The sequence below is a fragment of the Balaenoptera musculus genome, chromosome 4 (assembly GCF_009873245.2).
Source record: "Balaenoptera musculus isolate JJ_BM4_2016_0621 chromosome 4, mBalMus1.pri.v3, whole genome shotgun sequence".
Classification (NCBI taxonomy): Eukaryota; Metazoa; Chordata; class Mammalia; order Artiodactyla; family Balaenopteridae; genus Balaenoptera; species Balaenoptera musculus.
The window spans coordinates 26,854,284-26,869,028 of record NC_045788.1 but is presented as its reverse complement, the minus strand read 5'-3'; the positions used below and the strand labels follow the sequence as shown (position 1 = coordinate 26,869,028).

The 14,745-nt window shown below is 35.7% G+C and overlaps 1 protein-coding gene across 1 annotated transcript in view; it reads left to right on the top strand.

Annotated features, from left to right (window-relative positions):
* The first annotated feature begins 884 nt into the window (after positions 1–884).
* LOC118894546 (phospholipid scramblase 2-like) overlaps positions 885–14,745 on the top strand; it is a 33,191-nt gene continuing 19,330 nt past the window's right edge. The window contains exons 1-3 of the mRNA XM_036850851.1: positions 885–897; positions 11,042–11,349; positions 13,536–13,578. Coding sequence (XP_036706746.1) covers positions 885–897; positions 11,042–11,349; positions 13,536–13,578 — 364 coding nt within the window. The remainder of the gene's footprint in view (positions 898–11,041; positions 11,350–13,535; positions 13,579–14,745) is intronic.

Sequence of the window (14,745 nt, the reverse complement as noted above, 5' to 3'; positions counted from 1 at the left end):
AGGTGTCACTTGCTTAGTGTGAAGTGTCAGGTGATTCAGGGTTCTCTTTTTCTTCCTGGAACTTCCTTAATAACAACTTTCTCTTAATACTGCCCTGGCGAGTATGACAATTGTAGGGCTTTGAATACTGAACAAAAACATGGAAATGAAAAAAAAAAAATGAAATGGGAAATGAGTGGGTTTCTGCAATTGGATAGAAGTGTCACAAAAAACGGCTGAGTCACAGATTAGCCAGCCTTCACAGCCATAAGGGAGCTGTTCTTTCTGACTGAAGGGAGTGAAATAATACTTTGCACATTGTTGAATCAACGAGCACTGGATCTCACACAAGATTAAGTGTCTTGTCCTGACAAGACAGGCCAGGCTCTGGCCTTTGAGAGTTTAGAGAGACAGGAAACCTGTAAGAACTGTTCCCTGTCCACCTCTTCATCCTCATGTCTAATGATTTCTCCTTCTGTGCTCTGTGACCCACAGATCTTTATTCCCTTGAATGAGCCAAGCTCCCTCCCTCCAGCCTCAGAACTGCTACCTATGCAGTTCCCCCTGCCTCTAATGCCTCAAGCCATCCAAATACACACCTCGTAGCCTGGTTGATTTTAAACTGCCTTTGGCTCTGAGATCTGACTTTCTGACAACCCCACTACACTATCTCAATTAGTGCCTCCATAACTCTTTTTATGGAACCATTACTTTTATTTATAGCACCAAGAGTATTTGCAATACTATATTTAACTGGCCAGATATGGCTAGACTAGATGAATAAAGGAATATGCCGTGTGTGAGTGTATAGCTTCAGAGCACCTTGTTTCAATCGTCATATTTTACTTACAAATCTGTAGACAATGTATTAATATGAGGTCTTCTTTTTCAGAACTCTTTAAATCATGGACAACGAAAGTGAGTACTCTGTTTACCTTCCTCCCTATAATGTTAATCCTGTTAACAGGTTTTTGTCATTATGTTTTATTCGGCTTCTGAAAGGACACAATTTGCTTTGTGTTGTTTATGCTCCAAAATCTAATGGCTAGTTCAGTAATTGGACCATAGAGAAGATGTAGACAAAAGAAATCCCTTTTTTTCCCTTTAAAAAAATCGTAGAGTAACCTAAGAAATTCTAATTTTATTGGGAAATAAATTGTATAATTATCAATATTCCATCCAGATAAGTTTTCCCTATTCCGTGTATATTTTATATACATAAAGTTTATTCAAATCATACTAATTAACAGATAATGAATTTAATATGTCAGTTCATTGTTTAAAATCCTCAGATATATCCCCAATATATATTTCATAACATACACAAATATATAGCTTTAAATAAATAACAATTATTATGTTCAGGCTCTTTGCCTCTCAGGAAAATTCTAACTAAGGTGGATATTGATCAAGCATGTAATACAAGACCTTCTCTTTTTAAAATTCTAAGGTTCTAAAGAGAAAACCAATATATATTAGGGGAATATGTTAGGAACAAAATCCTGAGAAAAACAAAGTTAGAGAACTGATGCTGCCCAAAATCAAGATTTACTATAGCTACAGTATCAAGACAGTATGGTAGTTGCAAAAGAATAGGCAAATATTTTTGTCACTGGAACAGAATAGAGAGCCCATAGTTAGATACCCATAAATATAGTCAACTGACCTTTGGCAAAGGAGCAAGGCATACAAGGCAACAAAGTCTCTTCAACAAATAGTGCTGGAGCAACTGGACATCCACGTGCAAAAAAGTGAATCGAGACACTGACCTTACACCCTTCCCAAAAATTAACTCAAAATGCATTATAGACCTAAATTTAAAAACTGAAACTATAAAATCCCTAGAAGATGACATAGGAGAAAATCTAGATAATTGTGGGTATAGTGATGCCTTTTTTTTACAATACCAAAATCACAACCAATGAAAGAAATAATTGATAACCTGGACTTCATTAAAATCAAAAACTCTGCCCTGCGAAAGACAATATCAAGAGTATTAGAAGACAGGACACATACTAGGAGAAAATATTGGCAAAGACACATCTGATAAAGGACTATATACAAAATGTACAAAGTATTCAAGCTCAATGACAACAACAAAATCCTATGAAAAATGGGCCAAAGAATTGAAAGGACACCTCATGAAAGAAAATATACAGATGACAAATAAGTATGTCACTTCTTAGTGGCCAAAACCCAGAACACTGGTAACACCAAATGCTGGTGAGGATGTGGAGCAATAAGAAGTCTCATACGTTTCTGGTTGGAATGCAAAATGGTGCAGCCACTTTGGAAGATAGTTTGGCAGTTTCTTACAAAACTAAATATGTTCTTACCATACAATCCATATATCACACTCCTTGGTATTTACCCAAAGGTGTTGAAAAATCCACACAAAATCCTGGTGTACGTGTGTCTGTCTTCTGTCCCTATATGTGTATTTATCATAGAAGTGCATTTCATTGAAAGACCAATAATGAAATTGGTAGCCTAGTTCTTGATTTTTTTGTTTGATGTACTATCATAAGTATCATAAAAGTAATTTTTATTTATACAGGATAGTGAAGATGTAGAGGTAATAAAAAAAAGTAGTGAGTTTACATTTAGCTAATGAAATATAAAGCTACACATAAATTAAACCCCAAAATACACATATTTAATAAAAGATTTTATTGATTCTCCATCTGTTCTGAAAATTGTGGTCATGTAATCATATTTAGGAGATTTATCCCTGGAAGTGTTTGATTCATTTATTATCTGGGGTTAATTGTATTCATTGAGAGCCACAGAAGAGGTAACTGCTTAAACCCAGAAGCTGCAACCAAGAGAAATGTAGCTACCTGGGTTAATTTTCATTTTTATTTTCTAACATATGTGAAAGCTTTACTTTTGTATGCATGCTGAATCATGCCTTTCCTTTGTAAGAAAAGTAATTGAGTCATATCACTACAAACTAGGGAATACATTATTTCTTTTGAACCACTGCATATAAAATGTCACAAAACTTCACTTAGAAAAATGCAGTTTTCAAAATTACCAGAACTTTACCAACTGGCAAAGTTCATGGTGTACCAGATTTTCAAGTAGGCAGGGACCTAGGGACCTAGAATCAAAAGGAATCTTGTGCCAATACCATTACTGTAGCTTTGTAGTACAGTCTGAAGTCAGGGAGGTTGATATCACCAGTTATTTACTCTTTTCTCAAGATCGCTTTGGCAATTTTGTGATTCCATATAAATTTTAGGATTATTTGTTCTAGTTCTGAGAAAATTGTCATGGGTGTTTTGATAGGGATTGCATTAAATCTGTAGATTGCTTTGGGTAGTATGGCCATTTTAAGAATATTAATTCTTCCAGTTGAAGAGTACAGGATATCTTTCCACTTCTTTGAGTCATCTTCAATTTCCTTCTTCAGTGTTTTTAGTTTTCAGAGTATAAGTCTTTCACCTCCTTGGTTAAGTTTGTTCCTAGGTATTTTATTTTATTTTATGTGATTTTTAAATGGGATTTTTTTTTTTTACTTTCACTCTCTGATAGTTCATTATTAGTGTATTGAAAAGTAACAGATTTCTATGTATTAATCTGTTGTATCCTGCAACTTTAATGAATCATTTATTCTAGTAGTTTTTTGGTAGAGACTTAAGGGTTTTATATATATATATATATCATGTCATCTGCAAATAGTGACAGTTTTACTTCCTCCCTCCCAATTTAGATGTCTTTTATTTCTTTTCTTGTCTGATTATTGTGGCTAGGACTTCTGATACTATATTAAATAGAGGCAGCAAGAGTGAGCGTCCTTGCCTCATTCCTCAATTTAGGATAAACGCTTTCAGCTTTTTACCATTCAGTATGAAGTTAGCTGTGAGTTTGTCATAAATTGCCTTTATTATGTGGAGATATGTTCACTCTATACCAACTTTGATAAGAGTTTTTATCATAAATGGATAGTGAATTTTGTCAAATGCTTTTCCAGCGTCTATTGAGATTTATTCCAGGGATGCAAGATGGTGCAGTATTCACAAGTCAATCAGTATGATACAGTACATTAGCAGAAGGAAGGATAAAAATCACATGATCATCTCAGTAGCCAATATTTTGTAATAATTTTTAATGGGGTATTATCTATAAAAATACTGAATCACTGCTAGACACCTGAAACAAATATAATATTGTAAAACAATGATATTTCAATTTAAAAAAAAGAATCTTGTGGGCAGAAAGGGTATATGCCTTTTGTATACTACTCTGAGCAAACAAATCTGCTTGGGTTCTGAATGGTTTGTCTAGCCAGAAAACTCCCAGTGGGGCCTGGATCTCATCCAGATGTTTGCACTTAAAAGAATGTGCAGTAGAAAAATTTTAAGGCTTTAAGGTGGTAAATCTCAACCATGCCTTCACTTAAGTATTAAGCAGAAGCTCTTAAAAACACCAGTACCAGGGCACTATGCCAGAAAAATTAAATCGGAAACTCTAGTTGTGGGACCCAGGGATTGGTAAGTTTTAATTCCTCAGGTGATTATAATGTGCAGCCAGGGCTGAGAACTGCTGCTCTAAATTCTTACACAGTTGCTGTTTGAAGAGTGATTAGCAAGTCTATAATATCTATCCAAAGCACTTGGAGAATGATTTAATCTACCCATATAGAATTACAGCAGGTGATACATAATTAAAAATGGTTATAATCAAACTTGAAAGTTTGTGAGAAAAATGGCTCAGTTTTATATTTCTTAAGTCCAAGGCCACATATACCTCATCTCTTAGAGGGAAGGTGATGCTAACAATATTACAGGTTAAAACTGACAACTTACTGTGTCTGAGGCATTGTTCTAAGTGCCTAATTTAGATTAACTCAATTCTCAGACAATCTTATGGGGTAAATATTATTAACTATCCCCATTATTCAGGTAGAAAAAAAGGCATAGAGTGATTGGATCATGCTTCAGTTTCTGACTTCTGTACCTAATAGTTGTGTGGTAGTTTTTTTTTTTCTTAACGTCTTTATTGGATTATAATTGCTTTACAATATTGTGTTAGTTTCTAATGTATTACAAAGTGAATCAGCTATAGGTATACATATATCCCCACAACCCCTCCCTCTTGTGTCTCCCTCCCACCCTCCCTATCCCACCCCTCTAGGTGGACACAAAGCACCGAGCTGATCTCCCTGTGCTATGCGGCTGCTTCCCACTAGCTATCTATTTTACATTTGGTAGTGTATATATGTCCATGCCACTCTCTCACTTCATCCCAGCTTACCCTTCCCCCTCCCCGTGTCCTCAAATCCATTCTCTACGTCTGCATCTTTATTCCTGTCCTGCCCCTAGGTTCTTCAGATACACTTTTTTTTTTTTAGATTCCATATATACATGTTAGCATATGGTATTTGTTTTTCTCTTTCTGACTTACATCACTCTGTATGACAGACTCTAGGTCCATCCACCTCACTACAAATAACTCAATTTCATTTCTCTTTATGGCTGATTAATATTCCATTGTATATATGTGCCACATCTTCTTTATCAATTAATCTACTGATGGACACTTAGGTTGCTTCGAAGTCCTGGCTATTGTACATAGTGCTGCAATGAACATTGTGGCACATGACTCTTTTTGAATTATGGTTTTCTCAGGGTATATGCCCAGGAGTGGGATTGCTGGGTCATAAAGTAGTTCTATTTTTCGTTTTCTAAAGAACCTCCATACTGTTCTCCATAGTGGCTGTATCAATTTACATTCCCACCAACAGTGCATGAGGGTTCCCTTTTCTCCACACCCTCTGCAGCATTTATTGTTTATAGATTTTTTTGATGAGGGCCATTCTGACCGGTGTGAGGTGATACCTCATTCTAGTTTTGATTTGCATTTCTCTCATGATTACTGATGTTGAGCATCCTTTCATGTGTTTGTTGGCAATCTGTATATCTTCTTTGGAGAAATGTCTATTTAGGTCTTTTATCCATTTTTGGATTGGGTCGTTTGTTTTTTTTCATATTGAGCTGTATGAGCTGCTTGTATATTTTGGAGATTAATGCTTCGTCAGTTGCTTCGTTTGCAAATATTTTCTCCCATTCTGAGGGTTGTCTTTTCGTCTTGTTTATGGTTTCCTTTGCTGTGCAAAAACTTTTAAGTTTCATTAGGTCCCATTTGTTTATTGTTGTTTTTATTTCCATTTCTCAAGGAGGTGGGTCAAAAAGGATCTTGTGGTAATTTATGTCATAGAGTGTTCTGCCTATGTTTTCCTCTAAGAGTTTTATAGTGTCTGCCCTTACATTTAAGTCTTTAATCCATTTTGAGTTTATTTTTATGTATGGTGTTAGGGAGGATTCTAATTTCATTCTTTTTTTCTTTTTTTTTTAATAAAGCCTCTTTATTCTTTTTTTTTTTAAATTAATTAATTAATTAATTTATGGTTGTGTTGGGTCTTCGTTTCTGTGCGAGGGCTTCCTCTAGTTGTGGCAAGTGGGGTCCACTCTTCATTGCGGTGCGCGGGCCTCTCACTATCGCGGCCTCTCTTGTTGGGGAGCACAGGCTCCAGACGCGCAGGCTCAGCAATTGTGGCTCACGGGCCTAGTCGCTCCACGGCATGTGGGATCCTCCCAGACCAGGGCTCGAACCCGTGTCCCCTGCATTGGCAGGCAGATTCTCAACCACTGCGCCACCAGGGAAGCCCTAATTTCATTCTTTTACATGTAGCTCTCGAGTTTTCCCAGCACCACTTATTGAAGAGGCTGTCTTTTCTCCATTGTATATTCTTGCCTCCTTTATCAAAGATAAGGTGACCATATGTGCGTGGGTTTATCTCTGGGCTTTCTGTCCTGTTCCATTGATCTGTATTTCTGTTTTTGTGCCTGTACTTTCTTGATTACTGTAGCTCTGTAGTATAGTCTGAAGTCTGGGAGCCTGATTCCTCCACCTCCATTTTTCTTTCTCAAGATTGCTTTGGCTATTCGGGGTCTTTTGTGTTTCCATACAAACTGTGAAATTTTTTGTTCTAGTTCTGTGAAAAATGCCATTGGTAATTTGATAGGGATTGCACTGAATCTGTAGATGGCTTTGGGTATTATAGACATTTTCACAAAGTTGATTCTTCCAATCCAAGAACATGGTGTATCTCTCCATCTGTTTTTATCGCCTTTAATTTCTTTCATCAGTGTCTTATAGTTTTCTGCATACAGACCTTTTGTCTCCTGAGGTAGGTTTATTCCTAGGTATTTTATTCTTTTTGTTGCAGTGGTAAATGGGAGTGTTTCCTTAAATTCTCTTTCAGGTTTTTCATCATTAGTGTATAGGAATGCAAGAGATTTCTGTGCATTAATTTTGTATCCTGCTACTTTACCAAATTCATTGATTAGCTAGTAGTTTTCTGGTAGCATTTTCAGGATTCTCTATGTATAGTATCATGTCATCTGCAAACAGTGACAGTTTTACTTCTTCCTTTACACTTTGGATTCCTTTTATTTCATTTTCTCCTCTGAATGCTGTGGCTAAAACTTCCAAAACTGTGTTGAATAACAGTGGTGAGAGTGGGCAACCTTGTCTTGTTCCGGATCTTAGTGGAAACGGTTTCAGTTTTTCACCATTGAGGACGATGTTGGCTGTGGGTTTGTCATATATGGCCTTTATTATGTTGAGGAAAGTTCCCTCTATGCCTACTAGTCTCTAGTTATTTTTTTATTTCCTCTTTGATTTCATCAGTAATCCATTGGTTGTTTAGTAGCATATTGTTTAGCCTCCACATGTTTGTGGTTTTTGCTGGTTTTTTTCTTGTATTTGACTTCTAGCCTCATAGTGTTGTGGTCAGAGAGATGCTTGATATGATTTCAATTTTCTTAAATTTACCGAGGCTTAAAACCCATGCACCTACAGTCAGTTAATCTACAACAAAGGAGATAAGAATGAATACACAATGGAGAAAAAATCTCTTCAATAAGTGGTACTGTACAGCCACATGTAAAAAAATGAAATTAGAACATTCTCTAATACCATACAGAAAAATAAAATGGATTAAAAACCTAAATGTAAGATCAGATATTATAAAACTCTTAGAAGAAAACATAGGCAGAACACTCTTTGACATGAATCGCAACAATATCTTTTTGAATCCACCTCCTAGAGTAATGGAAATAAAACAAAAACAAATAAATGGGACCTAATCAAACTTAAAAGCTTTTGCACAGCAAGGAAACCATAAACAAAATGAAAGATAACTCACAGAATGGGAGAAAATATTTGCAAATTATGTGACCGACAAGGAATTAATCTCCAAAATATACAAACAGCTCATGCAGCTCAATATAAAAAAAAAAAAAATCAGAAAATGGCAGAAGATAGAAATAGACATTACTCCAAAGAAGACATACAGATGGCCAAAAAGCACATGAAAAGATGCTCAACATAGCTAATTATTAGAGAAATGCAAATCAAAACTACAATGTGTTTATCACCTCACACTGGTCAGAATGGCCATCATCAAAAAGTCTTCAAACAATAAATGCTGAACAGGGTGTGGAGAAAAGGGAAATTTCCAACACTGTTGGTGGGAATGTAAATTGGTGCAGCCACTATGAAGAACAGTATGGAGGTTCCTTAAAAAACTAAAAATAGAGCTACCATATGATCCAGCAATCCCACTCCTGAGCATATATCCAGAGAAAACAATAATTTGAAAAGATGCATACACCCCAATGTTCATTGCAGCACTATTTACAATAGCCAAAACATGGAAGCAACCTAAATGTCCATTGACAGAGGAATGGATAAAGATGATGTGCTACATATATACAATGGAATATTGCTCAGCCATAAAAAAGAATGAAATAATGCCATTTGCAGCAACATGGATGGACCTAGAGATTATCATACTAAATGAAGTAAGTCAGACAGAGAAGGACAAATATCATGATTTCACTTATATGTGAAATCCAAAAAAATGATACAAATGGACTTATTTACAAAACAGAAACAGACTCACAGACTTAGAAAACAAGCTTATGGTTACCAAACAGGAAAGGTTCGGGGGGGTATAAATTAGGAGATTGGGATTAACATTTATACACTTCTATAGATAAAATAGATAATCAAAAGGACCTACTTACTGTATAGAACAGGGAACTCTACTCAATACTCTATAACAACGTATATGAGAAAAGAATCTGAAAAAGTATAGATATATGTATATGTATAACTGAATCACTTTGCTGTATACCTGAAACTAAAACAACATTGTAAATCAACCATATTCCAATATAAAATAATTTTTTTTAAATCCCAGTGCACAGTACTCCTAAAAACTTTGTAATATATAAATCAGACCATGGAACTCACTCTTCTGCTTAAAATCATCTAAGGCCTGTCAATCGCTTTTAAAATAAAATACAGACTCCTGATTTAGCAGCTCTCAAGATGAACTGATCCTATGTCTTTATGTCTTTACAGACAGTTGTTTCTCTTCTTCTTCTTCCTTATAATGTCCTTAAACATGCCAAATTCATTCCTAAAGTCGGAGACTTTTGCATTTGGTTTTCCTTCCTCCTGGAATATTTCTCATCAGATCTTCACACAAAGTTTTTCCCTTCTTATATGTTAGGTCTCAACATAAATTGTATCCATCCAAAGAAACTGATTCATACCTTTCCCTCTCCTCCATGTATTTTGCCCATCAGTTCGATCTGAAATCTTTTTTTAAAAATTTACATTTTGTTTCCCAGAAGTCACCTGTAAGCTTCCTGAGAGCAGGTTGCCTTGTTGATAGCTGTATCCTCTGATTCAAGAACAGAGTCACATTATAAATCATCTGGAAATATCTATTCATTGTAGAAGGAATGAATTATAAAGATATATTTAAAAAGGCATTTGTGTGAGGTTTAGTCTCTCTTCTAAGTCTTACTTTTTAATGGTATATGTATTTTGTTATCTGTGTTCCACTTTAATATATTTACAAATTGCCTATTCTAAGTATTAAGTTTTTCATAGCCTTTACATTAAAATACAGTCCTTTGAAATTACATTCCATTCTTATGAAATTGCTATTTTGTGTAGTGTACATATAAGCTTAAGAAGTTTTATTGTAATCACAAATTCACATGGAATACAGAGTATACACTTATTAAATTTCTTCCCATACTGTGCTTATTAAATACTTAAGACAATTTATCCTGTTGTGCTTTTTACCTTCCTTGGTTCTCAAAGCCTATTTTCTGGAGAGCCGAGTGTGCAAAATTGTGAAGTTGAAATTTGTAACTTAAGAATCATAATTTAAAATTTTTTAATGTACAGGGTCTTGGGAATAGAATACACCATGGGTTAAACCCCCAGGCAAATTGTTAAGCCAGACAAGTATCTGACAATACTAGATGGAATGACATGCCTTTACCTCTATACCAGGGTTCTCAATAGCAGCACTATAGTATTTGGGGATGGATAATTCTGTTTCTACAGGGTGCTGTTCTGAGCATTTTACAGTATTTAACAGCATTCCTGGCCTCTATCCACCAGGTGCCAGTATCACTCTCTTCTGCAGTTGGGACAACAAAAACATCTCCAGACCTTGACAAATATCCCTTGAGGGAGCAAACCCACTGCCAATTCTATACATATAGGAAGTGGCATTTGTTAGAATTCCAGAATTATCATTTTTTACAGGGTGGTTTTGTGCTAGAAATGCTGGCTCAAAGCCATTATATTGGGCCTTTTACCCAATGCTATATCTTATTTCCATGAAAACATTCTAGAATCTTTATGTACATGACTCTAGATCATTGTTGATTTTTTTCCAGTTTCTTAGGTTTCATGCATATTTTCATCTGAATTTTGAACAGTAAGAAGAAGGCTGTGGGCCAACTCTATACACAGCCCAAAATCCTCAAAATAAAAGTAGACATGAAACCCCAGATATTTTATTGAAAGTTGCTGAACAATATAAACACAAACTTTAAGCTTAATAGAAACAGGATTGCTGAGGGAAAATTGTAGTTTGTAGATAACTGGGGTAATCCTAAAAGAACTGAAGTTTTCACTTTTCTGTTCAGTTACAAATAATTTCACTTGTTCATATTTTCAGCATCTTCAGAAAATACTGGCTACCCTGCCCCCAAGGATGACTATCCTGCCCACCAGGCAGGCTGTTCTGAAACCCAGGCTGAGAATACTGTCCCCAAGGCTGGCTGTTCTGCCTCCCAGCCTGGCTTCTCTGGAATGCAGTCTGAATATCTAATCCTACCACCTGGCTATTCAGTGATTGGAGCAGTTGGCATTCCTGTCCAATTCCAGCCAGTGTCTCTTCAGCCAAGTGTGCCTGCAAGGCTACTATGGATTCCAAAACTACCACCTTCATCAGACTGTCCACCAGGGTTGGAATATTTAAATCAGGTAATTTCAAATACATAAAAGACTCTTAACAAGTAAAACTGTGCTTCCAGTTTACTTAATGACGTTAACAAATGACTAATTCACAGAAGTCTGAAATGGTAAAACAACATTTCTTGCTGACAAATTACTCTAATTCTTCTAGGCTACGTTTACTGGTAAAGCAAAATACAAATGTCTTAGGAAATTGTGTGCTCCATGATCTTGAATATAATCTGCAATAATAGCCAACAGCAAAGCTTTACTAAGCAGTATTCTCCAGGCTTTGTTCCTAAGTATGATACATATATTAACGCATTTAATCCTTTAGAAACTCTGTGATATACAGGTGCTATAATTATCACCATTTTACCAAAGGGGAAACTGAGACCTAGAGAAGTTGCATAATGTGCTCAGCATCAAAATGCACAGGAAGTAGGAATGGCTTTTTACTTCTGGAACTTTGGTTCTGGATACTGTGCCCTTTAATCCCAACACAGTAATTTCCTAGGAGTTAGAAACAAACATCAAATAAAACAATGTTCAATTCAACAATTTGTGTATGACTTAACTTTTTATTATAATTAATAATATTACATTTTATGTTGCTTTTATTCTTTTGAAGACCCAATTTTTTTTAAATTGGAATATAGTTGCTTTACAATGTTGTGTTAGTTTCTCCTATACAGTGAAGTGAATCAGCTATATGTATACATATATCCCCTCCCTCTTGGACCTCCCTCCCACCCATCTAGGTCATCATAGAGCACCGAGCTGAGCTCCCTGTGCTATACAGCATGTTCACACTAGCTATCTATTTTACACATGGTAGTGTATATATGTAAATCCTAATCTCCCAGTTTGTCCCACCCTCTCCTTCCCTCCATGTCCACATGTCCGTTCTCTACATCTGTGTCTCTATTCCTGCCCTAGGTTCATCTGTACCATTTTTCTAGATTCCGCATATATGTGTTAATATACGATATTTGTTTTTATCTTTCTGACTTATTTCACTCTGTATGACAGAGTCTAGGTCCATCCACACCTTTACAAATGACCCAATTTTGTTCCTTTTTATGGCTGAGTAATATTGTATATATGTACCACATCTTTATCCATTCCTCTGTCAATGGACATTTAGGTTGTTTCCATGTCCTGATTATTGTAAATAGTGTTGCAGTGAACATTGGGGTACATGTGTCTTTTTGAATTACAGTTTTCTTAGGGTATATGCCCCGTAGTGGGATTGCTGGGTCATATGGTAGTTCTATTTTTAGTTTTTAAATGAACATCCATATTGTTCTCCATAGTGGCTGTATCAATTTACATTCCCACCAGCAGTGCAAGAAGGTTCCCTTTTCTACACACCCTCCCCAGAATTTATTATTTACAGATTTTTTGATGATGGCCATTCTGACTGGTGAGAGTGGTACCTCATTGTAGTTTTGATTTGCATTTCTCTAATAATTAGTGATGTTGAGCATGCAGACCCAATTTTATAAATGCAACCATAAAGGGAAAAAGTTCTGGATTTTAATGTAGTACATGATAGCTTAACTCAGCAACATGAGGTTTTACATTTGTTTGATGTTAGAAATCTCATAGGTAAAGTAGAATAGGAAATTCTGTGTGCCCAAACTATATAAAACTAAATATTCCTGTGACATCCAACCAAATTTCAAAAAATGAGTTGTGTCTCTTATACTCTCTGCACTAATTTAATATCCCAAAATGCACTTGGGCATCTTATATTATAAGAACTTTATTAGTTCATATATTCTCCTAGAAATACCCTAAATAGATTTTTTAAAAATCAGGGACTCACAAAATATGTAGGGGAAGTTATCACCTACAAGAAATGATGATATCATGTACACTTAAATAGAAAAATTTTGAGATTTGTAGTAAAAAAATCTCTTTAAATAGATAAAACGGTCTTAATATTTCCTAAATGCCTTCTAGAGAGAGCAATGTGTTCTTATCTTTATAGAGCTTTCAATGTAAGTCAATTTTATTTCACTCGAATTTGCCCACACTAATAGTGAACACATTCAGTAGATATTTTTCAAAAAATTACCTTTATTTTTACACTGAAACGTAATATAAACTATTATTAAATATTGACAATATTGATATATATTGATTATATGAATTCTTAAAAATATAAAAACATATATGCTTACAGCTTAATTTATTTATTTACTATATAGGTAGATCAGATTCAGATTCATCAGCAAATTGAACTTACAGAAGGTATGTATTCATTGTATTGATTATATTTCTAGAAAGAGGGGATGATTGATATGCAGATAAAGGGGGTCAGTGATATGCAGATAAAGGCATATCACCAACCGCAAATATAACACTTTCAGTGATGTTGGACCATTAAACCTGGTTATTTACAATAGTCTCTATGATAATGAATTGATGAGGATTATCAGCGGCTCATTTCTTCTTTTTTTAAAATTTTTATTGGAGTATAGTTGCTTTACAATACTGTGTTAGTTTATACTGAGCAGTTCATTTCTTGAAATTAGGAGTCAAGTGGTAAAATACTATTCCTCTAGGTATCTGTCCTCATGATAAGGACTCTAACTTAGAAGGAAAACAATCAAAATGTACTTTTGTTCCCTCTTCTCTCTAGACATCTCTTCAGGGAATCTGTCTCTTTACCTGACTTCTATGACTTCAGCTGTTTTCTCCCCAGTTTCTGACAACCTTGACATTGGCACAGAGCCACTGGCAATGGTTCATGTTAACTTATTACCATGTACTAACAGTTACCTTAGTACATTTCCAAAGAGAGTGAACTTTTTGACTTTGGATGGGGATGTTTTGGAAAATCATATTCCTGCTCACAGTTTCTCTTGGGAGCTCAGGTGAACCCTATAAAACCTGTGTTCCATGGGCTCTGTTCCACAGACTGTGAATTACCAGCTTGGATGAAGGGACACTGCAATGTTGAAGAGTGCTGACCAGCAGTCCCAGTAGCCTGGCTTCCTAGAAGAGCACCTCCGCTTGTGCTAAATGACTCCTTTGACTCTACCAGATGTTTTCAGTGCTCTCCATGTGCAAGAATAAACTTAGGAAGCCACTAGATCAGGACTGCTGCCAGGGGAAAGAGAATCTGGGTAGATTCATGAACCAGAGTGTCTTCCTTCCAGATATAAGGAGCTTAGTGAAAACTGCTAGTTATAGAATATATCTGTAAATCCATCTTTAAATCTCCGGACAGTTCCTTTCCAGTAGTAGATTTAGAACCTGAATTGTACTAGCAGAGTAATGGATTTGGTTGAAACATACAATTATCTGCACTTATCTATGAAACAGAAACAGAATCAGGGACATAGAGAATACACTGGTGGTTGCCAAGGGGGAGGGGGGGTAGAGGGTTGGATTGGGAGTTTGGGTTTAGCAGAT